Below are 25,781 nucleotides of genomic sequence, written 5' to 3' on the forward strand. Positions count from 1 at the left end.
CGAAACCATCGGAAGAATTCTTTCACTATGGGGATCCACAACATCGGATGGCTTAAGGCTTCGACATTGTGAATGGATTTGATAGTATGCCAATAACAGAATAACCCAACAGTCCAATCACAAGATCACTTTACCTGTGGATATCTTACTTCTCCACATGTGAAGGAAACCTTTCACAGGCTCAAATCTGCAATGGGACTCCCAAGCGTTGGACTATTCTAGCTGAGTGGTAGAGCATTTCCAAAGCCCATAACTGAGCTTGAAAAGAAGCAATTCTCTTTTTGTTTGAGGTGTAATGAAAGTGAGAGAGGTGTTATAAATAAGGGAAGAATTGTTTTCAATCTTCAACTAGTATGGGGGAATAATAATGGCAGGGTCAGATTGTGAGTTTTCCTCCCCCCACATTGGGGAGAAACTTTAACTATAATTTAAGTATAAAGTTTTCAACAGAAAACAAAAAATGGGTTTGCCAATCTCACAGAACTGGTATCAAGAGGTCCGTCACAGACTTACAATCCTTTCATAGAAAAAGTTATATAGGATCCTCGGAGTCCAAACCCATAAACTAGGGAGAAAAAATATTTGTTATTTATTTCTGAATTGCTATTGGAGTGTAGCACTCACGAAGCTCACAAATCTGTGATGTAAGCATTTTCTTAAAATGAAATACAGTAATGTTAAACTATTGTCATGAAAGAAAAACTTACTTTAAGCCAAAAGATGTGGAGGGGAACAAAAAAAAAAATAACATAGAAAAATGGGCACAAATTCTATGCGTGGCTTGTCCCCATGTTTAAAAAAATCAAGGCTTTATACATATCACAGGGTGCATCCTCTGTTTCTGAATAATTCCTTCTTGGTTGTCAGTAAGCAGAAAATCATATTAGAGTCATAAGCTTCAAAACTTCCACGACTGTGAGCCTTGCTATGCATGAAAAAAGGGTCCAGAACTCCAGAAGGGAGGAGAACTGCTAAAGGTGGACCTGAGTTATTGGAGCTTGAAAAAGAATATCATTCTGAGGTAAGATTATGCGTCTCATCACCAGATCTGTACATCTTCACGGTTTCAAGTTGAGGGAGCCACAAACAATAATTTCTGCTGGAAAACCTGGAAACAAAGGAGTGATGGTGATGAAGATGAACGATCATAACATCAATGGCTGTGAATAAGTTACAAGTGAATCTGAATCAGAATACTTCTTTAAAGTTCTCCAACTCCGGCCTTAGTTCATCTTCAATATCCTTCACTGTCTGGTGCCTACTATCAGTAAGCAAAGGTTGATCTGTTACTTGTTTAAGTACCTGTAAGTTCAACAACAATGAGAAACTAAGAAAACAACTCTTGAAGTTAAATCAATTTTCACAAATAATCTAGAGTAATGGATGAGAGCATAGTACAGACAACATTAACTGTAAGGAATGCTACAATGAGACTGCAAGGAAACTTTTACAGAGTTCTTTAATTTACAAATCCAATTCAATGTAATATAATTTACAAATGCCATATTGTTTTGTCATTTGGTAACTTGCAGCCACTCCGGCGAAGTATTGCTGAAAGCTAGCACTCTCTCCGAACATATAACATTTTTCATGTCACTAATTTATCATTGTCCAATTCTACCAAAAAAAAAAAATTTATCATTGTCCAAGAGAGAAACAGTCTACATGAGGATGCTACTTATCTAGTAACACACCTACAATCAAAAGCAGAAATAAGGTCAGTAAGCAAAATAATTACCACAAGTCTCAAGATTAGAGCTGTCAAAAACACTGGGTTCTACACCCACCCTCAACCCAGGAAAAAGGGGAGCGAAAAGGGAAAAAACCTACCTCATGTTGTATCTAAAAGAAGAAAGCATTAAGTACAATCCTTGTCCTTTTACCTTTATTGTCTTTCAATGAAAATGAACGACAACTTGCCAACTCTAACCAATGGAACATTGGAAGAGTAGAAGGGCACCGACAAAGTGTATACGAAGTGAATAAAGACTATTCAACAATCTACTTATTGGACATGGAAATAAAATGAAGTGGCCTGTATTAAGAAATGGATCCAAACAGCAAAGAGCGACAAAATCAAAACAAATGGAGATATTATTTCACTCTCACATGCCAACCATATGACTGGCACCCCACAGGATTGAAATTGAAAAATACCACTTTGAAACCCTTGTCAGAAGGAGATAGTTCCAGACCCTCAAAGGTCATCCACTGGCACTGTTGTATTGCGACAGAAATGCGTATGATTGCACAAAGGAGTCTGAATTTCTGATTTATCTGAAATACCAGGATTAAGGGAAAAGAATGCGGAGGGAAGATTTAAAGTCTATATCAATATAAGAATGAGAAATTGTTAGAGAGCAACATATTTAAAAGCATTAATATAAAGATACATCATTTTCAAAATGCTGAAGTGATGGTTGATCATAACTTGGGAACTTCTTCCTGTGATATCTTGCAAGGAGTGCTATTAGCTGCATATTTGGAAAGGGAGAAAAATTAGAATGTCCATCATTAGGAGCAAGAACACCAGCCATTGCACTTGATGCATTGGTTGCACTGTGACAGCATGAAAAATAATCTGCATTGGGTGCACTGTGAAAGCATGAAAAATAATCTTTCTTAGTTATCTCCAATTTCATTAAATCGGGATACCATTTCAGCGGAGATTGGAGATTCATGGCAAGTGACCTATTAACCTCTCAAATCATATGCATCATGTTGCACTCTTAAGACAGCATGTATGTATAGCATTAAGAAAGACCTAAGTGAGAGAGAGATTCTGCAAAACTACTTTTGGCAAAAGAATTACCTTACAATCATTTGGGTTTTTTAACTACATTTTTTTTTTCTTCTTCTTTCTTCTCTACAACAATATGGTTTTAAAAGCGCAATCACCCAGTGGAAGTTCCATTTTTGTAGGGTCCAGGGAGGGTGTGGATTATAAATGGTCCTAGCCATTGGCACTTTTGCACAAAGTGGATGCTCTCAGACCTAAACCTGTGTCTTCATGCTAGCACGATAAGCTTTCTACCACCCTGCCAAACTACAGCTACTTACAGCAACAGTGGTTTTGCTCCCTTTTATAGCTCATAGATTTGCTGCAACCTATCCACTGTTTAAAATTTCCGAAATCTTTAATCTCCACTAACTTGTGAAAATGTACCTATGAAGCAAACTGACTTCTAGAGACTACCCTCTTGAGTTCCAACTAAAAGAAGACCTGCACCAATAATAAGTTTTAATGATTTTTTGAAAGCATCCCTTAATTTGAATATCCTTTCTGGGAATACCATAACTCTATTAACCCTTCTTATCTTCAACTCCATGACAACAGCGGCTTCCAAGTTTATATCTCCAGCACAAACTGTGACAGCTCATTTTTAAGCCCTGCCCTTTGTTGTTTAGATTCTTAATATGAAATTCGAATTGTTTATGAAAGAGATACATGTTTTAGTGCCTAACAAGACACATGGAATAGAAGCTCTAAAAATCTCAACTGCCATGTATCTCCAATTATATGGCATCCAGAATTAACTACCAAATGAAGTATTAAACAAGATCATTTCTCAAGCTTTCAATTCTGCACCCACCATGACGTACCTCGACCTCCTCGGCACTATATCCATGAAGATGATTACTATTCTGTAAAATAAGAGACAGATCAAGCAAGCTTAAAACTAGAAGAGAATGAGCCATGACACAACTACTATCCTGATAAAACAAAACACCTATCATGTGTTTCAAATAGCACTGAACCAGGATCACATACCTTGATGATATGGTATGACTGTTTATGGTAGCGTTTCTTACCAATAAAGATTCCAATGCTATGAAGCAAACATGCAGCTTCAAGATATTCAAGATCTTTTTCATCCAAGAAGAATGCACATTTATTTTCATGGTTAGTAAGAACATCACACTTTCTTACACCTTCAAAGAACTCCTGCAGAAATCCATTAGCAGTGAGACAATCTTTAGGGGTGCTTCATGGTAATACTACAATTGAATAAATAAATAAAGGCCAATGAAGAAAATCATCTGTCAAGTGTCACTGGCGACTGGACTGATAGTAGGGAAAAAAAATCTAAATTCAGACTACAACCTCAACTCGAAGAGGAAACATAACAATCAAAGTGGTCAAGGTGATACCCTAGCTATGCTTGCACAGTACACAGCTGATTTCATCTTCTTCGGACTATTAAACCTTGTTGAGAGGTGAACAACAGATCGCCATCTGGAATTGACATTGATGTCATAATCATCACAAGAGGTAGCTAGGATTTCTGAAACGATCCCTTCTCCTAGTGCAGAACCAGAAACTCGCATCTCATCAATGTCAAGAGTCTCAAAAATCTCGGACAAGAGAACTGCACCGGCGGTAATAAACTCCGACCGCCTCTTGAAAAACCCAGCTCTCCTCGCTGCATCTATCCCTCCAGTATCCAAACAGCACAGGCTCTCAGCAACAACCCCAAGTTCCTCCCGACTGAATCTCCAATCCCTTCCAAATTCCGCCAAGGGTGCGATGTTATTCGTCAAGCCACGACCGTATCCTCTGAAAATAGCATTCTCAATGGAGCGAACTGTTCCAGAAGAACCAACAGCAATCTCGAAGCCGATCTCCCTGACTTTCTCAATCAATCCAGACTCTTGTAGAACGGAACGGATGTGATTCCTCATATCCACGAGTTTCCCGTCCTTTACAAAAGCCTCCGTCAAAGTAACGTGCCCTAGCTTCAACGAAGTCGCAAAAAGCACCTTTCCCTGCTTCCCAATAACGAATTCAGTGGAACCACCGCCGATATCGACGGTTAAAACAGTTGCATCGTAAACTGGTAGGAATTGAAGAACGCCAAGATAGACAAGCCGAGCTTCTTCCTCCCCAGACAAAACATCCACCTCAAACCCTACTTCTTCTCGAATTCTAGAGAGGAATTCCAATCTGTTGGCAGCTTCTCGTACAGCGGAAGTGGCGACGATCTTGGTGTAATGAATTCGCTGGCTCTGCAAGACCTGATCAAATTTCCGCAACGCAACGATAGCTCGGTGTTGAGCGTCGGGGGAGATGGTAGCGTCATCCGCAAGCATTCCGCTCCCAAGGACAACAGGCTCCTTAATGCGATCAACCGCAAGGAACTTACCATTTGGTTCAGCTCGAACCACTAACATCTTGAAGGAATTGGTACCCATGTCTACCACAGCGAGAAGCTTGGAGGAATTTACAGGGTTTGAAAGATCAATCGCCATTGTTCCGTGTGGGTGTTCTCAACTATCCCAGAGATTATCTGAACGAAATATGGCGGGGACTGACTGATATAATCTGCGGAGAGAGTGCAAGGGAGAATTCCAACTAAAAGATTTTTCATAGAAAATGTCGCAAATTTGAACGTGAAAATTTCCACTCCTCAATCCAACGACCACGGTTTGAAGAATCGGATCGTATCAGCCTGAATCGGTTGGATCGGATTGATAAAATTTGGTATCGACCTTTGTTCGATATCTTGATTCTTGGCTGATACTGGATTGTTTTCATTTTATTTTATACTATTGGTTTTGTAATATTTTCTAAGGAAAGATAGATTATATTGGCCTTTGTGGCCTACACAGCTTAATTGACTTGTTGGGATGTAAATAGATGCCTAAAATTTGAATTCGAATCCACATTTGTATCGGTCTCTGAATCTAAATTCGAATTATTTGAAAAATAATTATATGATCTAATTAAATAATTAATTAATAATTTTGAAGATCCTTAAGGTTTAGACATATTCTAAAGAATGAGGAAAAGAGCTAAGACAACTTAAAAATTTGAATTAAGAGCAAATTGTATTCATTATCGGGAATAAAGGTTTGGATTACATAAGTCAAATAGTAAATAGATAGTCAAAAAATCCAAATTCGATCCACATCCTTATTCATTTAGGGGTATCTAAATCAGATCTAATCACATATGATCCAGATTCAATCCATATCCAATCCTTTTTCATCCATACAAAATGTTGGCACCGTTTGACAACATTTCGTTTCTGTCATTTCTACATTTTCTTGTTTCCCCAAAAGGAGAAAAACAACTTAAAAAGCGAATAATAAAGTTGTTCCGTTTCACTTGTTTTTAAAAATATAAATCAAAATTTATGCTTATTTACAATTCTATAAATGATTTTCCTTGTTTTGTCGTTTCTAGAAACGAATTTGAGAGAAAAAATAAAAAAAATGTAGTTGTGCCCAATAGATCTCTCAACTATTTAAACTTAAAAATAGGCAACCGGACCCTTTCTTCCTTTTGGGCATCCGATGATATTATTGGGTTTTTTAGCGACATTATATCTGCAAAAAACATTTCAAGAAATAGATTTATCAAACACTAAAAAATCCGTTTGTATTTTTAAAAACGTGAAAAGTCGTTTCTGCTGTTTCTGTGTTCTAGACATAAAAATAGTAGAAACATTAATAAACAGTATCGTTATCTATGCAGGAGAGATTCTCCATATATCAAATGGTCATACCGCTTGTCCACTTGCTTAAGGGAAACATTCCAATGTTTCCTTTTCAACATTATGGCTGTCTTATTGGAGATTGAAGAAAAAGGAAAAGGGCTTAACGAGTGTGATGGGAGGATTAGAATGGAAAATGTGAGGAATTCCTAGTCGCCGTAATTGACACATTCAATTAGTGAGAAACATTCCCATGTCGCGATCAAAATAGGTGTCTGAAGTCTTTTCCATGAAAACATGTGTATACAATCTCTTCCAACTATGAACAGCAAGAGCTAAAGGAATTAAGAGCAATTCTATAACCAACACTAGTCATCATTTTTCTACCCAAAAAAAAAAAAAAAAAACACTAGTCATCATCATAGTTATCAATTCAGCCAAACCAAATTTTTTCAAATTTTATCAAAAATTCGGACCGAATCCGAATTAAAAATAAAATTCTTTAAAATTCGTGACTTTTTCCAAAATGAATAAAAATCGCGAATAATTCGTACCGAATCCGAATTAAACCGAATTATTCGGTCCATTTAAACATTATTTTAAAAAAAAAACCAAAAATAAAAAATAAAAAAAAAAAACAAAATTTTTTTTTTAACCCCAATAAGATTTTTTGACCATTTTTTTGACCGAATCCTTAAATTAATCGTCCGAATTATTCCGAATAATTCTCCGTCCGAATAATTCCCGAATCCGAATTTGCTAACTATGGTCATCATTTAAAAGATACCCTCCCATGGGTCATAGTTGAAAGACATAGGAGTGTACCATTTAATAGATGGAGGGCAATTACCTGATGTTTTGATTTTCATAGGATTTTTTTTTTTCTTTCTTTCCAAAGAAAAACTAGCAAAAAGAAAGAAAGGCACAGGTCGAAAAGAACACTTTATGAACAAGAATATATCCAATTAGGAGAAGTTTGCCATGGTATAGGGAATCGGTTGCAATCTTTGGTACTGACCTCGGATCATCAATTGACTATTCAATAGAGGAAGATCCAAATCCCCTTCCGAGCTAATTATCTAAAATATTTACATCATCTTGATATTTTCTACACCCCTTATTACTATTGGTAGATTTACAAGCTAATTTGAAAACAAAGTTCATAGGATCACTCTTCACTTATATTGTTAGCTCTAGTATTATCTGAAGCCCTTGAATAATTTTTTTTTTTATAATGTAATATTATATTTTTTTTCTTTATATATATATATATTTAATCACACACGCAAAAAAAAAAAGTCTCACTTTTTCCATGTCGCGGGAATAGCCGATTGACCCCTCCCCCATGGAAGTGGCATTTGATGCCACGATCTTCCTACAAGAGTACTATACTTTTATTTTATTGCTTGTTGGCTTTATCGGAATGATGAAAATAAACATACTTAGGCACCATTTGATAACGTTTATGCTATTTATGTGTCTAGAAATGGCAGAAAAAGCTTTTCATGTTTTTGAAAACAGAAACGGGTTTTGGTGTTTGATAAACCTGTTTCTCGAAAACTTTTTTGCAAACATAATGCTACTAAAAAACCCAATAGTATCATCGGATGCCCAAAAGGGAAAGAGGGTTCAATTGTCTCTTTTTAGGTTTTAAATAGTTGAGAGATTTATTGGGCACAATAGTCTTTTTTTTTTTTTTTCTCTCAAATTCATTTTTATAAACAACAAAACAAGTCCGACTTGTTTTGTCAAAGTCGTTTCTAAAATTGTAAATAGGCATAAATTTTGATTTATGTTTCTAAAAACAGATGAAACAAAACAACTTTATCAAACGCTTTTTAGGTTGTTTCTCCATTTATGGGAGCAATAAAAAGTATAAACGACATAAACAAAAGTTGTCAAACAGTGTCTTAGAGAATGCAATAGAGAACCAGAGATCTGATGAGAACATTCAGTCAAATGAGGAGAGCTTATAGCTAGCGGCCATTGGGTTAGCTATTATTTCGTCAATTTTTTAAATATATATATATGTCCATTAAATTTGATTAATCAAACGAATTTATTGATTGACTGCAATGTACATAGCCTCCACGTTGCTTAGGGCCCGTTTGATAACGTTTCAAGAAACACGTTTCTGCCGTTTATAAACAACGGAACAAAAAGCATTTGATAAAATTGTTTCGTTTCACTTGTTTTCAGAAATAGAAATAGAAATTTCTACCTATTTATGGTTCAAGAAACGACCTAGGTGAAACAAGTTCTACTTGTTTCGCCGTTTCTGGAAACGACTCATGGCCGTTATTTCTCTGGTTACTAGTGACTTTCAGAAACATGACTTATCAAACATCTTCAATCCCATTTTTACTTTTCTGTTTATAAAAACGGAAATTTATATTTATGCAGTTTCTTGAAACAAAAATGGCAGAAATGTTATCAAACGAGCCATTAGATATTGTGTCATCAATCAACACATAATGTGGTAGTAATAATAAGGGGAAAACCTATCAAAATAGACAAATAAAGGGAAAAGAGGTGCATTGTACACACCATCTACATTGCTCTCACTCTCCCTCTCCCTCTCCCTCCTGATATTGAACTGAGATCTCTAAAAACAAAACATAGTAGTGAGGCACCTCCTGATATTGAACTAAGAACCCTATAAACTAAACAAAGTAATAAGGCACCTCCTGATATGCACGATGCACCTATTGGCTAGCCATGGGAGATGTTATTATATGCAAGCCGCATATAGATCCATGGTCTACTAATAAGTAAATAAATAAATAAAAAAAATAAGCTTAAAGGCAGTGTCTAATAAAATCAGACAAGGTGGGTGGGGGCGAATGACAATCCCACCCCTCATAAAAAGTGAAAATTTTGCACATGTTGATGCTTTTACTAGTGATCCCATGGGCCTCTACAACAGCGTTGGGGCCAAGTTGTCTTTAAGAAACCCTCTTTCATAAATAAAATAAGAGAAAAGTTTCTCTAAGCCCCCGGGGGAGGGTACACTAGCCCTTCTATGTCGTCTCTCTCCTCTTCACAGAAAATGATCTCATGTTTCTCTTATGCATGGTACCATTTCATTGCACCTTATTAATGCATTCCCATACATTGTATATGAACACTCTCCTAAGCATAAATCACCATCTCCCAAGTAGACAAAAACTCCTAGCCTTCACTCCATCTTTTGGTATCTGTGGATAACAAGGAATGAGCTTCTTTTCAAGAAGCAATGGACTTTGTGGATGTACTTTGACGAAGTCTAGAGTGCGAATGGATTGAACCATAATCATTACTCACCTTGTATCTCATTTTTCTGTGTAAATATTCTTACTCACTAGCTCAGTTTGCTTGGATGCCCTCTGTTGGACAAATTAATAAGAGAGTTTCACCTCAATCCACTTCTTTGGCTCCATAGGTTTTGCATGATAACGTTTTATATTTCTATCCTTCTTCGTTCTCATTGAAAAAAATTAAAATATATGTGATCAATAGATTTTTTTTTTGTTTCTTGGAATGAACCAATTGATGAGAAACACTAACAGTTGAAAATCAAAAAATAAAATTTAGAATATCAATATTTTTATTAAAAAAAAGAAGGATTCGGCTCCCCTTCCATAGAGCACAACAACTAGAGAGTAATCCTAGGGCTAGAATCTATGGAGAGGGGTCCTATCCAACAAAGGGGAGAAATAGGGGGAGAAAGGGAACAAGTCGAGCTGGACAGTTTCGATTTTTCCATACGAATGCCTTCTCTACTTGATAAGCTTTACCCAATTACATTTTTTTTTTGGTCCAAAAATTTATTTTAGAATGAAAATACCAATAGTTATTTTTGGAATAGAAAATGGCCCAATAACATAAATGTTAGGAGGGATGTAAACGGATCGAATTTGGACCAAATGTGTTTGGATCTAGATATTTTCTAACCGAAAACGAATATCTCTAAATAAATACAGATGCGGATCGAATTCGGATTTTCAACTATCCGTTTATTCTCTGATTTGTGTAATCGAAACTTTTTTCCCCCCAATGAATATAATTTACTCTTAATCCATCCGTTTAACTTATTTTAACTATTTTCCTCATACTCTAGAGCCTATTCAAACTTTAAGAGTCCTCAAAATCACTTATTAATTATTTTATTTAATCAAATAATAATTTTTCAGATAATTTAGATTTTAATCCAAATACCCATAAACGAAAACAAATACGAATCCGAATTCATATTTCGACCCGCAGGGGAGGGCACGCCACAGACACCTGGAAACGAGGGCAAAGAAAATGAATTACAACGTGAGGAAGCCGCTTGGAAGGCCGAATCTGGTAGGTTTTCACAACTTCAAATTCAAAATGGGTGGCATTTTCGTTAATAAATGAATAAAGTGAACCTTTTTGTACAACCACCCTAACCCGTTGTTTTAAACCGCTTATAAAGATCATCTCCAAAATCGAAACTTTAAAAACGAAAAATAAAAACCCTTGGCCTTGGGTTTGGTCGTGTACTTACGCTCTCTCCTCTTCCGCAAATCGCCCCCACCCACTGTCTCCTCCTTACTCTCTTCAACAGTCTCTAATTAGGTGACTCTTCTCCTCTAATCTGTTATGCTTTACCACTTTCTGTCTTTGTTTCTAGGGTTTTTGCCTTTTTGCTTTTCCTTCATAATCCAAAGTATTTTCTATCTGATCTCGGCTCACCGCTTCTTGTTTGTTGTTAGGGTTTCATATTATCATAGATCGGAGCAGCCATGTCTCTTAGACCTAACGCCAGAACTGAGGTTCGTCGCAACCGATACAAGGTTGCTGTTGATGCAGATGAAGGTCGGAGAAGGAGAGAAGATAACATGGTCGAGATCCGTAAAAACAGAAGAGAGGAAAGCTTGCAGAAGAAGAGAAGAGAGGGCATGCAAGCACAGCAATTTCCTACCTCGATTCACCCATCTGCTATGGAGAGAAAGGTACACCATTTAATCGCTTCATTTTTTGTTTATTTTATTTAAGTTTTACTTTCCTAATTCAAGAAATGATCGGTTTCAGTAACAGCAGCTAGGTGCGGTGTGGATATGAAACTTACTGTTTCAACCTTGATCCCTGATTCTAGTTAGGGTTGGGTTTTTGCTAGCATTTGTTCAGTGTTTGTTTGATCCGTTTCACTCTATTGGGTGTTATAAATTAGAATAGGATTATGTTATAAAATTTTGCTATATTTGGCCCTGTTTGTGTGGGAATCGATTGGGAGATTGAAATTTCGAGTTCCTTTTTCATGTATGATTCTTATTGCTTGTGATTTGTGTTTCTTCAATTGCAGTTAGAGAGTCTTCCTTCTATGGTTGCTGGTGTTTGGTCTGATGACAGCAGTTTACAGCTTGAGGCTACTACACAGTTCCGGAAACTGCTTTCAATAGGTATTGATATATTTTGGGGGGTTTTCCTCTCTTTGTTTGGATTTATCTTTACCTGATAGAAGCATTTTTTCTGCAGAGCGTAGTCCACCCATTGAGGAAGTTATCCAATCGGGCGTTGTTCCTCGTTTTGTTGAGTTTCTTGTGAGGGAGGACTTTCCACAGCTCCAGGTTTGCAGACACTAATAAATTAGTTTCTACTTTTCTAAATTGAATTTTAGTTTTCTCCAATATTTTCATATTAAGTTTGTACATTTTTTTAATGGAATAGTTTGAAGCTGCTTGGGCTCTCACAAACATTGCCTCTGGAACCTCGGATAATACAAAGGTTGTAATTGATCATGGGGCCGTCCCCATTTTTGTGAAGCTTCTTGGTTCTCCTAGTGATGATGTTCGGGAACAGGTATATTTTGATGGACTGTAGAATTTGGCTATTCTTCTTTGAATTGGATGAATTACCAAAACTTTTTGTTGTTTGTTTTAACATAAGTTTAAGATAAGGTTTTTAATGACTCACCCTGTGAAACTACTATAGGCTGTGTGGGCACTTGGAAATGTTGCTGGTGATTCACCTCGCTGTCGAGATCTCGTCCTTGGTCAAGGAGCTTTGATTCCGTTGCTTGCTCAGTTGAATGAGCATGCAAAACTTTCTATGCTGAGAAATGCTACCTGGACATTATCAAACTTCTGTAGAGGCAAGCCGCAGCCTCCATTTGAGCAGGTAGGACATTTCTTTTTTTTATTTTTATCTGAACGACTTGTCTTGTAATTTTAATTGTTCTTTAAATACATGGTGTAGACCAAGCCTGCCCTTCCGGCACTGGAGCGTCTTATTCATTCCAACGATGAAGAAGTCTTGACAGATGCATGTTGGGCACTCTCGTATTTGTCCGATGGTACAAATGATAAAATCCAAGCTGTTATTGAAGCTGGTGTCTGTCCCCGACTTGTAGAGCTACTGCTGTAAGATTCTTTCTCTCTCCATTCTTCAGAATAGAAACATTGCTTCCATCCTAAAAAAAAATGTGTACACATGAATCTGAACCTTCATCCTTTGTTTGTTGTCAGCCATCCATCTCCTTCTGTGCTCATTCCTGCTCTTCGTACCGTTGGAAATATTGTCACTGGTGATGATATACAGACTCAGGTATGATTATTTTGATTTGTTGGGTCTTTTGATTATATACTTCATTTTTAATTGTTTCTTTGGTGGTAAATGGTTTTAATATTGTTAATTTTTCAATATTATATTGTTGGTACATAATTAGCGTCTCATTTTGTTTATGTAACATTAGGATTGGTATTTTTTTTTGGGGGGGGGGGGCTTGGTTTGAGTCATGATTGGGACTTGCTAGATGCTTTTGTTTTAGTGCCTGCAATTTATCTCTTGAAAAGGAAGAAAAATACTGGCATTTCTTTTTCATGTAAGAAACAGTTCTTACAGGTGGATCGTCGTTGTGTGCCTTTTAATTTGTTAAACTTGGTAAATCTGATGTAAGCATTTCTCTCTCTATATATTAGTAGTGGAGTAGATCTTGATCATTTGCTTGTATAGAAACAATTGTAGGTTTTTTGGGGTAAACTAAATGCATATCCCTGGTATATCTACTAGAAATTTGTGATTCTCACATGAAAGCTTTACCTTAATTTCTCTACTTTCATGGTGGTGTTTGTAATATTTTTGGACTTGCTTTTACATCGTTTATGATGATTTTATGTATTTGATGATGATATAAGGAAATTCCTTGGTAATTGCTGATTTCCGTTTGATAATTGGGTTTTGATGCTTATTTGCTTTAGTAGGGGTGGTAGTTTGGATTATTTTGGAGTGACGGGGGTTTCATTTTTGAAGGACTAACATGTTAGTTTCTTAATAGATGCTTTATTTCGATTTTTTGGGTCAATGCTGCTGCACTGTTCATTCTGCCTTCCAATCATTTTGGTGGTCTTTGGATATTCGTATCTGATGCCTTGAAAGCATGGGTTATATGGTATTCTGAGACGGCGATCAATTGTTTTTTCTGCATAAGATTTTATACTCTTCAAAATGGTTCGATTCTCTAAAATGTTTTTGAGATGTCCATCGACGTAAATATACTCTTTGATGTTGGATTTGGCAAACCTTATGTGAGAGATTCTGTGCAGCTTATCAAAGATTCTGTCCATAGTCCTGCTGGGTTAAGAATAGCCAATTCAAGTGTTTATTGGCATTGAATTATTGTATTTTTGGTTCAATCCTTAATTAGCAGTTAATGACTATGCATTCTTTTCTTAATTATCGAGGATTCTAAACATAGTTTTACTCTTTGTCATTTGGTTTTGCACTATGCATTCCTTAAAAATATTTGTCTTATTTTGTGATTTATCTGTCTAGGGAATTACAAAGCTGACTAACTTGTTTTGTGCACTTTGTCCTCTCCAGTATATCATCAACCATCAGGCGCTTCCCTGCCTTCTGAATCTGTTGACACACAATCATAAGAAGAGTATAAAAAAGGAAGCTTGTTGGACAATATCTAATATCACTGCTGGAAACAAGGATCAGATTCAGGTATTTAAATTTCACCTAGAGAATTGGCCTTTATTGAGTCTAATAAGTTCTAAAATTAAGCATAATTGCAAGACTGTAGTTTTAGTTTCCAACATGCAAATAGGGACTATTGTTGATGGAGTATAGGAAAGAAATTGTAAATGTATTTAGTTTTTCGTTTCTTTTGATTTCATTATTTTTGCAGTGCCATAATGAATGCTCTTTGGTATTGACAGGCTGTGATTGAAGCTGGTATTATTGGTCCTCTTGTTCACTTGTTGCAAACTGCTGAGTTTGACATTAAAAAGGAGGCAGCATGGGCAATCTCAAACGCAACCTCTGGTGGCACTCATGATCAAATCAAGTACTTCTCTGCTTAGCTATCGTTTCTTTTTGCTCCTTGATTCCTATTGCACTCATGATACTTAATTGGTCAATAATTTTTCTTGGGAATAGGTATCTAGTGAGCCAAGGTTGCATCAAACCTTTGTGTGATCTCCTCATCTGTCCAGATCCAAGGATTGTTACTGTCTGTTTAGAAGGGCTTGAAAACATTTTGAAGGTTGGGGAAGCTGAGAAGAACCTAGGCAACAGTGGGGGAGTTAATCTTTATGCCCAACTGATTGATGAGGCTGAGGGATTAGAGAAGATTGAAAACCTACAGAGCCATGACAACACTGAGATTTATGAGAAAGCAGTGAAAATTCTTGAGACATATTGGTTAGAGGAGGATGATGAGACATTGCCCCCAGGTGATGCGGCTGCTCAACCAGGGTTCCGCTTTGGTGGGAATGAACTTCCAGTTCCTTCTGGTGGTTTCAACTTCAGTTGAAGGTATGCTTTATCTTTGTATCCAAATTCAAAATTTTTATGCCAGTGTGCCGTATTTTGGTAGAAAATATGTTACTGTTGCATGACCCTACTTTGATGTGTGGCATTGTTTCCATATGCTTTTTCACAAGCTTTTGAAGAGATGCCTGAGACATTTGTTTTTATTGCTTGTCAATTTCTTTCAAAATGGAGGATTAATGTTAATTTTTTTTTGTAGGGCTATGAATTGGTGGTTTGATGATGCAGAGTCCAGGTTGATGATGCAAGAAGTCCAGGTTGCGGCCGATGAGGATATTTGTTGGGGTCGGGTCGGGAAGGTCCTCTCGTTGTCGTGTCGTTGTCGTCGTCAAGTTTCAGTCCTGTTTGGTCCAGTCTCAGGTCTGGTTCGGGAGGTGCCATCGGGGTCAGTTATATGGTGGTCCAATAAAGGGGCCGAGGGTTTATTGTGTGGAACGGAGTCCGGTGTCCGCGTTGTATACCACAGGATTCTGCTCATTAGTATAGCGGGGAAGCCTCAAAACACAATTCAGTATGAGTCCGATTTTTTTCTCTTTATTCGTTTGTAGTTTAGTGGTTGTAGTGGTGATATAGTCGCATTCTGTGGGTCTTTATGTATTGTTGCGAGGTGATATTGATAGTCCCAATATCTTTTGCCTGGTGTACATCAAGGAAGGGAGAAGAAGAAAAGAGAAAAGGAAAGTAGCTTCTTTCTTGTGAGGGTTTAGTAAAATGGTTATGATGTTCCATGTCCTTTCTTAATACCAAATATATATATATATATATATATATTTTTTTGGTTTTCTTTCAAAGATATATATGAAGTGGTTGTCATGTTATGAAGGAATTATTGTTGAACTCTCTTACCTGATAAAAAAAATAGCTGATCTGTTTACACTGGAGATTGTTTCTGAGTTGATGGGAGCACAAGTGGAAGTATTAATATAAGTGGGATTTTTACCTTTCATGAGGGGTGGGGTGGTCATTTTGATCTTAGGGGTCATGGTGCCTTCAAAATTTTTTTTTTGAAAAAAGTATCATCCTCTATCTTATGGCTCTTGCACTAGCAAAGGCGACCAATGGGAATGCACTTGGGTGGACATTTTCACCTTTGGGGTGGTCATTTTACTTCCATTATGTTTAGGTGCGGTTCCTACACTCCTGGACAAACTCTTTTTCCCCAAGTATGATCTTTTATAGAGAGAACTGTCTTGAGAACAAAGTTCCATGTAGTGGATATCATTTAGCTGAGATTCTTCTAACTTATTATTGTGATATTTTCGTTTTTACATAATCAATGTAACCAACCCCATTGGCATGGGATAAGATTGAGCTGCTTCTTATTGTATTGGATCGTTATGGTCCGATATGTGGTATGGGTGTTATGGTCTCCAATACTGACTGTTAAAAGAAGGCCTTTGCATGTTAACGGATCATAATTACGAAATAGCGTTGTTCAGTAACTAACCTCTTTCATTTCATCCAGAGCTAATGAGAGAAGATTTATTAATGTCAATTACAGAAATGGTGCCCTGCGGAATCCATTGATGCAAAGCATTGCAAAGGAGGGGTGATCTCTCTACAATGACCTCCGTGTACTCACCTGTCCTTGTCCAAACTCCTTTCTCTATCAGGCTTCATTGTTGACTTCTTGATGGGTTGAGTCTTGGCAGCTTTATCCAGAACAGCCGCTGGTCCCATTAAACGTGTGAAGCTTTCGATTCAGAACCAGATGAGATGATCAAGCTGGTAGACTCTCTGAACCCTTTAAGGGAATTGCAGATTGTTTTGGTAGGACATTAAAAAACGAAGGATTTGCCTCATTGTGGAAAGGGAACACAGCAAACTCTCATTCGATAATTCGAAACACAGGTGATTCTTCTTGTTCTACCTTAAATGTCAGGTGTTGTAAATGCTCAAGATATACATGTTTACAGAACAAACATTTTCCATCTACAATGACATGACCATGTCTATAGATCAGTACTTGTGTAATGAATTAGAGTAGAAGATATTGGGAATAGACACATTTTGAGAAACCTTAGAACCTTGAATGCCTTCATATACCAGTTGAGCCTCTCCACCTAAAAGCTTTAAGTTTTTAAGTGGACTTTAACACGGTATGAAAGTATGTAAGATTTAAGAATTAATGGAAACTGTGAACCAGGCTTGGAACTTTCAGTTCAAGGATTATCTCAACCATATATTTAACTTCGAGAAAGACGGATATAGCTACTGGAAATGGTTGGTGGCAATTCAATGGTTTGATTGATGCATGCAGGAAAAAATGAAGTCGGACAGAATTGCTCTACCGTGGTTTCAACATTTAATATGTAAGAATCATAGTTTATCGAGGTTTTTATTGCGGAATGTATGATTCTCTCAAGTCTATGACTCTGTGGTGCTCGTTGTAATTCTTCAAGTTTGAATTTAAGAAAGGCTAGTATTTTGATTCTACGTTGTCTTTGTGTGTGAGGCTGAATTTCTTGCATTAATTAAAAATTTTCCAACAAGTTTTTGTGTGGATGATTTGCAAGTTTCGCCTTAGATTTGGTTGGTTAATAACAAATTGGCCAGAGCTTGCATCCTATCCAATTGACAGAGTCCGTAGAAGAATGATGATGACTTCTGGTGAAGCAGTTAAATACAGCAGTTTCATGGATTCATTTCTTACAGATCCTTAAACATGAAGGAGAAAATTATTTGTTCAAAGGTGCGAATGCAAATATCTTACGTGCAGTTGCAGGTTCTGGTGTTCTTGCTAGCTATGACAAATTACAGCTAGTAGTATTTGGAAAGAAGTATGGATCTGAGACTGGACCCAACAAGACTGAAATATGACGAGGGGACCTTCCCCACCCTACCTCAACATATGGCCGCATCCTGGACTTCTTGTGTCATCAAACATCCAATATATACCCTCTAAATTATTTACACATTAATCCTCCACAGGCTCATGCGCTCACAAATCTCTATTGACTACAATACTGTTCTAAGTTCATAGAAAGGGAAGTTGAAACCACCAGAAGGAACTTGAAGTTCATTTCCACCAAAGCTGAAACCGCGTGAAAGAGCATCACCTAATGGCAATGTCTCAACATCCTCCAACAACCAATATATCTCAAGAATTTTCGCTGCCCTCTTATAGATCTCGGTGTCATCGTGGCTCTGTAGATTTTCAATCTTCTCTAATCCCTTAGCCTCATCAATCAGTTGGGCATAAGGATTAACTCCCATATTATTTCCCTCGTTCTTCTCAAGTTCCCCAACCTTCAAGATGTTTTCAAGCCCTTTTAAACAGACAGCAACAATCATCGGATCAGGGTAGATAAGGAGATCACACAAAACTTTGATGCAGCCTTGGCTCACTAGATACCTATTCTCAAGAAAAATTATCGATGAATAATAAGTATCAACAATGCAGTAGGAAGTAGGTAGGAAAAGGAAACGATAACTGACATTCTCGATATGTTTATGGTTGACAACCCTAGGGTAGCTTGCATGTAAGATTGCCCATGCTGCCTCCATTTTAATGTCAAACTCAGCAGTTTGCAATATGTGGACAAGAAGACCAATGATATCAGCCTTAACCACAGCCTGTGCAACATCAAAGAGTATCCATTATGGAACTGCAACAATGATCAAATTTAAGAAAGCAAAATCAATACAGAACTATGTAAATTTAAGTTTTCTTTCCTAAATTCCATCAATAATAGTCTGTCTTTGCATGTTATCAACTAGAACTAGAACTAGAACTTTGCAATTATGGCTAATTTTACATACATGTATCTGACGCCAGTCTCCAGTTGCAATGTTTGATATTACCCAACAGGCTAACTTTTTGATATTATTCGTATGATTATGCATCAATAGATTCCGAACACAGGGAAGAGCCTGATGGTCGATGACATACTGGAGAGGACAAAATCCACAAAACAAGTTACTTTGTATTTTCCTGTTCCTAGAAAAATAAATCACAACATCCGGCAAAATCTTTTTTAGGAAAATAATGCTTAGTGAAAAATCAAATGACACAGAGTGGAGATAATTGGGAAAGCACACCCAATATTCACCAAGACTAATATGGAAGCTGTTGAATCTATTCCCCCACCCTGCCAACACCCAACCGGATGAAGATTGAAGGTATAAAACATGTGGAATACATTGGTGCATCTACAACAACCCCCATTAAAAGGGTATTCTCTTTCTAACAATTTCACCTAAAATACAACCAGACATTAACACTAGCATTAGTGAACTAGGTAGATACCTAGAACACTTGGAAATTTCCTTGTTAAAGGTAGCTTAGGGTAAACACAAGTAGCCAAACTGCATAGGAGAGGACTGTTTTTCACAAATTTATTTACTAACATTACCATTCAACAGTTCCCATCATGGCCTAGGTAACAAGAAGAAATAAACAATGTCTACCATAAGCTAACTAGAGGTTCCAACTTCCAATAACAGCTTATGTCATTAACTGTTAGTTAAGGCTTGAAACCAAAAAATTTAAAAATTAAATGCCAATACACACTTGATAATGTAGGACTAAGTTTGAAAACGCAAACTAATCCAACTGCAGGAACTTTTAGTCAAAAGAACAACCACTAAGCACCCCAAAAGTAGACAATAAACAACAGTCCAGAAATAGGAATCGAACAGCCCTTTGTAAATCAGAAATTTTGACTAAGAACTCAGATTTTCAGAAATCAGATATCACACCGAGGACAATTCAATAGCAGAAAATAGAGTATTAAAACAGACCATACTCAGTAACAACACCACAGGGATAGAACAACCAAAACAGAACTCAGTTCTGTGCAGAAGCACAATCGACCAGAATCAGAGAACTAACCAGACCAGACCATCCCCTGGTCTGATGGGCATGAAATTAGGATCGAACCTCCCTTCCAGCAGGGGGGACACTCGATCCTCCCTGCCAAACTACAGCTACTTACAGCAACAGTGGTTTTGCTCCCTTTTATAGCTCATAGATTTGCGGCAACCTATCCACTGTTTAAAATTTCTGAAATCTTTAATCTCCACTAACTTGTGAAAATGTACCTATGAAGCAAACTGACTTCTAGAGACTACCCTCTTGAGTTCCAACTAAAAGAAGACCTGCACCAATAATAAGTTTTAATGATTTTTTCAAAGCATCCCTTAATTTGAATATCCTTTCTGGGAATACCATAACTCTATTAACCCTTCTTATCTTTAACTCCATGACAACGGCGGCTTCCAAGTTTATATCTCCAGCACAAACTGTGACAGCTCATTTTTAAGCCCTGCCCTTTGTTGTTTAGATTCTTAATATGAAATCCGAATTGTTTATGAAAGAGATACATGTTTTAGTGCCTAACAAGACACATGGAATAGGGGCTCTAAAAAGCTCAACTGCCATGTATCTCCAATTATATGGCATCCAGAATTAACTACCAAATGAAGTATTAAACAAGATCATTTCTCAAGCTTTCAATTCTGCACCCACCATGACGTACCTCGACCTCCTCGGCACTATATCCATGAAGATGATTACCATTCTGTAAAATAAGAGACAGATCAAGCAAGCTTAAAACTAGAAAAGAAAGAGCCATGACACAACTACTATCCTGATAAAACAAAACACCTATCATGTCTTTCAAATAGCACTGAACCAGGATCACATACCTTGATGATATGGTATGACTGTTTATGGTAGCGTTTCTTACCAACCCTAGGCTTATTCCTAATAAAACAAGCCTATTTTGGTAATTAATCTGCATCACTTGATATGGCTTTTGTAAACTCAGCATGACTATGGAGGCAATCTCTGATCAGCTGCATAACATTTCTCTCACATGATGATGTTGCCACACCCAATACCAAACATACTATATATTGACAACTATGGACATCTCAAACTTATTACAGAATAGTATCCATTCAGGAGTGTATAAGATCTAATGCAGAAAAAAAAAAAAAAAAAGGGTTGCCGGCTGAGAATTCCAGATAAACTCGTATGGCATAAGATATGAAAATCTAAAAATAATAAAAATGGATGGAAGGAAGAGTGAACAGTGCAGCAGCATTGACCAAATTTTTTGAAATAAAGGCATCCATTATGAAACCAACATACCAATGCTAAAAAAAATAAAAAATAAATAAATAAAAATAAAAAACCCTAATGTTGCATAAAATAATTGAGATGGTAACTGTTTAGCAGTAATATAAAATTGAACAATTAACAATATTAAAAACATTTACCATCAATTATAATGCCACCAAAAGAAACAATACTAAGTATATAACCAAAAGACCCATCAAAATAATCATACCTGAGTCAGTTCATCTCCTCCAGTGATCATATTTCCAATCGTATGAAGGGCAAGAGTGAGCACAAAAGGAGATGTATGGCTGGCAAGAAACAAAGGATGAAGGATATCAGCTTTGCAGATACACATTTGTTCCTTTTTTTCTTTTTTTGGTAGGGATGGATCAATGTTTCTCTTCTGGAAATGGACAGAAAGAAACTTATCACAGTAGCTCTACAAGTTGGGGTCCAACACCAGTTTTAATGATTGTTTGGATTTTATCATCTGTGACATCAGGCATATATGAGAATGCCCGACGTGTATCTGACAAGACTTCTTCATCATCAGAATGCATAAGACGTCCAAGTGCTATAAGGGCAGGCTTGGTCTGCACTATGTATATAAAAAACATTTATAATAACAGCATAAGCGAATCCAAAGTTTCTTGAAGGCACAACACAGGGCATCAGAAATGTCCAACCTGCTCAAATGGAGCCGGTGGCGTGCCCCTGAAGAAATTCGATAGTGTCCAGGCTATAGTTCTGAGCATAGAAAGTTTTGTATGCCCATTCAACTGTGCGAGCAATGGATTCAAGGCTCCATGACTAAGGACAACATCTCGACTCCGAGGGGATTCACTAACAATATTTGCAAGTGCCCATACAACCTACACTTTCACAGAGTGACTCATCAAAAACCTCATCTTTATAAAGTAGATTAAAACATCTTTATAAACTTAAGTAGATTAAAACAACAGAAAGTTTTGGTAACGCATCCAATTCAGAGAAGAAGAAAAGCTGAATATTGCAGTCCATCAAAATGTATACATGGTCCTGAAGTACATCACTAGGAGAACCAAGAAGCTTCACAAAGACGGGGACAGCACCATGATCAATTACAGCCTGTGTATGATCTGAGGTTCCAGAGGCAATGTTTGCAAGAGGCCAAGCTGCTTCAATCTATTTATTTAAAAAATGTATAAATTTAATATGAAAATATTGGGGGAAAATAAAATACAATTTCAAAAGGTGGAACGTATTTTATCAGTCTCCGCAAACCTGAAGCAATGGAAAGTTTTCCCTCTCAAGAAACTGAACTAAGAAATGAACAATACCAGATTGGACAACTTCCTCAATAGGTTGATTCTTCTCTGCAGAAAACAAGAAGGAAGAAGATTAAAGCTTCTATCAGCAAAAGATAAAGCAGAAAAAAAGTATATAAAAGCCCCAAAATCCAGTCAATACCTATTGAAAGCAGTTTCCGGATCTGTGTAGCACCTAAAAGCTGTATACTATCGTATACACACCAAACATCAGCAACCATAGGGTGAAAATTCTCTAACTGCAATTGGAGAAACAAATAACAAGCTATAAGAATAATGGATGAAACAAAATATGAAGCCAATAAATGGTGTACCTTGCTCTCGATGGCATATGGGTGAATCGAGGTCCGTGCTTGCTGGGATTACATTCCCATTCTACGTGCAGTTGCCGTGCAGGTGTTCTTGCTGGCTATGACAAGTTACAGCTGAAGAATGCTAGAAATTCAATTATGAAAATAAGACAGAGAAGTCATAAATCCGTTTACTTGAACAGAGCAATCTTTTTTCTCTTGTTTCTTCTTTTTTAAATAAATAATTCAGAGTGAATGAGTGCTTACCCACCTCCATTTCATGGATTTTTGGTAATCTGTGTATTATGTAACGTTTGCTTTTGGGTAGAAAACAATTTTATTCAACCGAACGTGAAGAGCACATTGTTTCAGAGTCTCCTGGAAGACTCAAACAGACTTCGCCAATTCAAATTTGATAAGGCCCTGTCTGAGAACAGAATCAGCTTTAATTCTCTGTCCTCTGAAAGATAACGATTCTTCTTTCCTGCTCTCATGTCGCTCTTTTCACCCATCTACATGACTTCAATCAAGGAAATCCATATAACCGTCCCTCCTTTTAATGGGAAATCCCCAAAAGAAGCTGAAGGAGATGCGAAGCCCTCTCTCTCTCTCTCTCTCTCTCTCAGCGACGAAGATGACAACGAGTCTTCAAGGCCGCTTTTTCTGTTGGTTGAGATCCGCGGAGGAATTCAACGACCAAGGTCAGATAAAGCTAAAACTATCCAAGCTATCCAACCTCACTCCCAGGCTCAAAGTCCTCAGAGAAATGGAGTGGCTCGCCTTAATCGCCCCAGAAGGGCTTGACGAGCTTCGCCGTAAGCTCCTCACTTACCGTTCCAGCGATTTTTGGCTACCCACAGTTGGAATCAACAAGGAAGATATAGGGATTCCTCCAATTGTTACAATTCTCTTGGTGGATTTCTCTGGCGCTGGGAAAAGCTCGCTCATAAACCTAATGTACAGTGTTCTTGGTCGCTTGGGCCTCATTCCTTTCTCAGACGTCATATGAAGGCATTTTGGTAGTGAAATTGGATCTGTCTCGGATTCTGAATATCAACACATCAGTAATGGGCTTAGTCCTTTGGTATTCCTCTTCCCAGGGAACTCGTGGAATTATACGACTACATTGATGGAGGAGTACAACGTTTTGAGATCAATGCGAAGTGGGTTCTGCTTGTTTGATTCAGAGGGACTGGATTACGATCAAATGGGCGATTGAGCGAAAGTCTTGAGCGCTTGTCGGGTTGGTTGGTGGATGGGGTTTATCATCACCAGCCCTGTTGGAGAACAGAGGACGAGGCTGTGAGGACTCAAGGTAAGCTGATGCCTCTCATGTGGTCATCGTCGTCAAGGTCCCGCAGTAGGAGAGTCAATTGTGTCATGGTGGTGGTGGTGATCTCTCTCTCTCTCTCTCTCTCTGAGGCATGTCTAGAGATAGTGAATGTTTTGTTCTTTCATGTCGTCCAAGAGATCCAACTTAACCAGTTAATAACCTGCAACTCCGCATTTGATTTCAAAATGTATACTAAACCCAGAATCTATTATAAAAAACATTTCATATTTTCATATGAATATAAGATCATTACTTCCATCATGGGGAGTCCTATATTAGGTAATGATGGAATCCTATATTAAGTTCGTACCCAAAAAAAAATCCTATATTAAGTAAAAATAGTGATTAATACTTTAATAGAAGTCATTAACATGCATTATTATTATTTTAAAACATTTGTTATTTTTTTCAAATGTCACATAGTGTCTATTCTACCACGTGGGCAAATGATATATCCATTTCAATTGTTTGATAAAGAATTTATTAGCCACATATCATATTTAGAGTATAATTCAGTCCATTTTTTTATAATGGCACATGTCCATGTATATGCATGAGTATTCTACTCATCATTAGTGTCGACTCTCCAACTTTGGATAGATAGTTTAGATTAAGAAAATGTAAAAATGAACGACTCATTTTGTTTTGTGATTTTCAGAAACATCTATTCTATTGTTACATGGATAATAACCTTTACATGGGAATATCTTGTTGTATTCAATGAGGATAAATCTTATCATTTCTTAATATATTACTTTGATCAATAAAATTATTTCGTTACATAAAATCAAAGTCTTAATTACTCAACTTTTAATGAAGTTTTACTATTTATTTTTCGGCAAAGCTTTCTCACGCCACACCAATCATAGCCTGAGAAATAATTTTATTCATTGAGAGACTTACGTGGTGTTTGAGGCGAAAGAGTGACAGTGTGGTTATGTGGTACCATAGTTATTTATGTGAGCGAGCTCCCTAGTCAAGTTGCATGGGGATCATTTTTAGGGAAAAAAAAATAATTTGGGACATCGATCAGGATATGCTAGCACCTCTATGTATATCTCTTTTTCTTCTAAATATGAAATGATCATGCTGCCCTCCTGTGTATGATACCATTTTGTCACATTTCATTGATATTCCCTCTAGACCGCTTGCTCAAGGAACCCTTTCCCTTGTTTTATCTATTTTACTTACAAGGGTTAACCAAGAGGAAAGTATTTGCTATGCAAAAAACAAAGAATAATAATACAAGAATTTTTTTCCGACGATATTATTATAGTAGGGTTACAATAAAGTCTGGTTGGGTTGGGCTTTTGAAAATCCCAACTCATACATGAGTCCCTTTAGCTGGGCCTAGTCCTTGCCCTGACTCAGAGCCTAAAAACAATCCTGACCAACTCTCAGGGCCGGGCTGACCTATATTGGCCGTGACAATGGGGAGGAGAGAAAAGCAGATGTAGGGGTTGGGCCAGGGAGAAGAAGAAGACGAAGAAAAAAAAAGGAAGTACAAGAAGAAGATGAAGAAGATAGGGTCAGGTTAGGCTTGATAGGACTTATCTTGAGGCA

General features: G+C 37.2%; 3 protein-coding genes and 1 pseudogene across 9 annotated transcripts; 2 read left to right on the forward strand and 2 right to left on the reverse strand.

Annotated features, from left to right (window-relative positions):
- Window positions 1–566: 566 nt before the first annotated feature.
- On the reverse strand, window positions 567–5,412 carry LOC122092058 (exopolyphosphatase). The gene is made up of 7 exons (XM_042662369.1): window positions 4,153–5,412; window positions 3,773–3,946; window positions 3,604–3,645; window positions 2,394–2,474; window positions 2,158–2,277; window positions 1,198–1,302; window positions 567–1,108 (listed from the first exon to the last, which is right to left on the reverse strand). Exons 1-7 carry the CDS (start codon window positions 5,248–5,250, stop codon window positions 1,067–1,069), a joined length of 1,662 nt encoding a protein of 553 aa, XP_042518303.1. The 5' UTR covers window positions 5,251–5,412; the 3' UTR covers window positions 567–1,066.
- Window positions 5,413–10,885: 5,473 nt separating this feature from the next.
- LOC122090633 (importin subunit alpha-2-like) lies at window positions 10,886–15,954 on the forward strand. Its single transcript, XM_042660271.1, has 12 exons — window positions 10,886–11,021; window positions 11,159–11,398; window positions 11,749–11,845; window positions 11,922–12,013; window positions 12,114–12,245; window positions 12,378–12,563; window positions 12,642–12,805; window positions 12,911–12,989; window positions 14,265–14,393; window positions 14,609–14,736; window positions 14,829–15,206; window positions 15,421–15,954. Exons 2-11 carry the CDS (start codon window positions 11,189–11,191, stop codon window positions 15,202–15,204), a joined length of 1,593 nt encoding a protein of 530 aa, XP_042516205.1. The 5' UTR covers window positions 10,886–11,021; window positions 11,159–11,188; the 3' UTR covers window positions 15,205–15,206; window positions 15,421–15,954.
- On the forward strand, window positions 15,425–18,041 carry LOC122092285 (annotated as a pseudogene).
- LOC122090634 (importin subunit alpha-1a-like) lies at window positions 17,833–24,414 on the reverse strand. Of its 7 annotated transcripts, XM_042660276.1 has the most exons (8): window positions 23,157–24,414; window positions 22,910–23,030; window positions 22,738–22,834; window positions 22,552–22,643; window positions 22,321–22,452; window positions 21,975–22,160; window positions 21,518–21,596; window positions 20,951–21,020 (listed from the first exon to the last, which is right to left on the reverse strand). In XM_042660276.1, exons 3-7 carry the CDS (start codon window positions 22,814–22,816, stop codon window positions 21,528–21,530), a joined length of 558 nt encoding a protein of 185 aa, XP_042516210.1. In that variant the 5' UTR covers window positions 22,817–22,834; window positions 22,910–23,030; window positions 23,157–24,414; the 3' UTR covers window positions 20,951–21,020; window positions 21,518–21,527. The 7 variants fall into 7 exon arrangements, with proteins under 7 accessions (XP_042516207.1, XP_042516206.1, XP_042516211.1 ...); XM_042660275.1 differs by lacking the exon at window positions 20,951–21,020 and having other exon boundaries at window positions 21,519–21,881; window positions 22,910–23,020; XM_042660274.1 differs by lacking the exon at window positions 20,951–21,020 and having other exon boundaries at window positions 21,519–21,881.
- Window positions 24,415–25,781: the final 1,367 nt, after the last annotated feature.

This window comes from Macadamia integrifolia, chromosome 10 (genome assembly GCF_013358625.1).
Source record: "Macadamia integrifolia cultivar HAES 741 chromosome 10, SCU_Mint_v3, whole genome shotgun sequence".
In the NCBI taxonomy this organism is placed as follows: domain Eukaryota; kingdom Viridiplantae; phylum Streptophyta; class Magnoliopsida; order Proteales; family Proteaceae; genus Macadamia; species Macadamia integrifolia.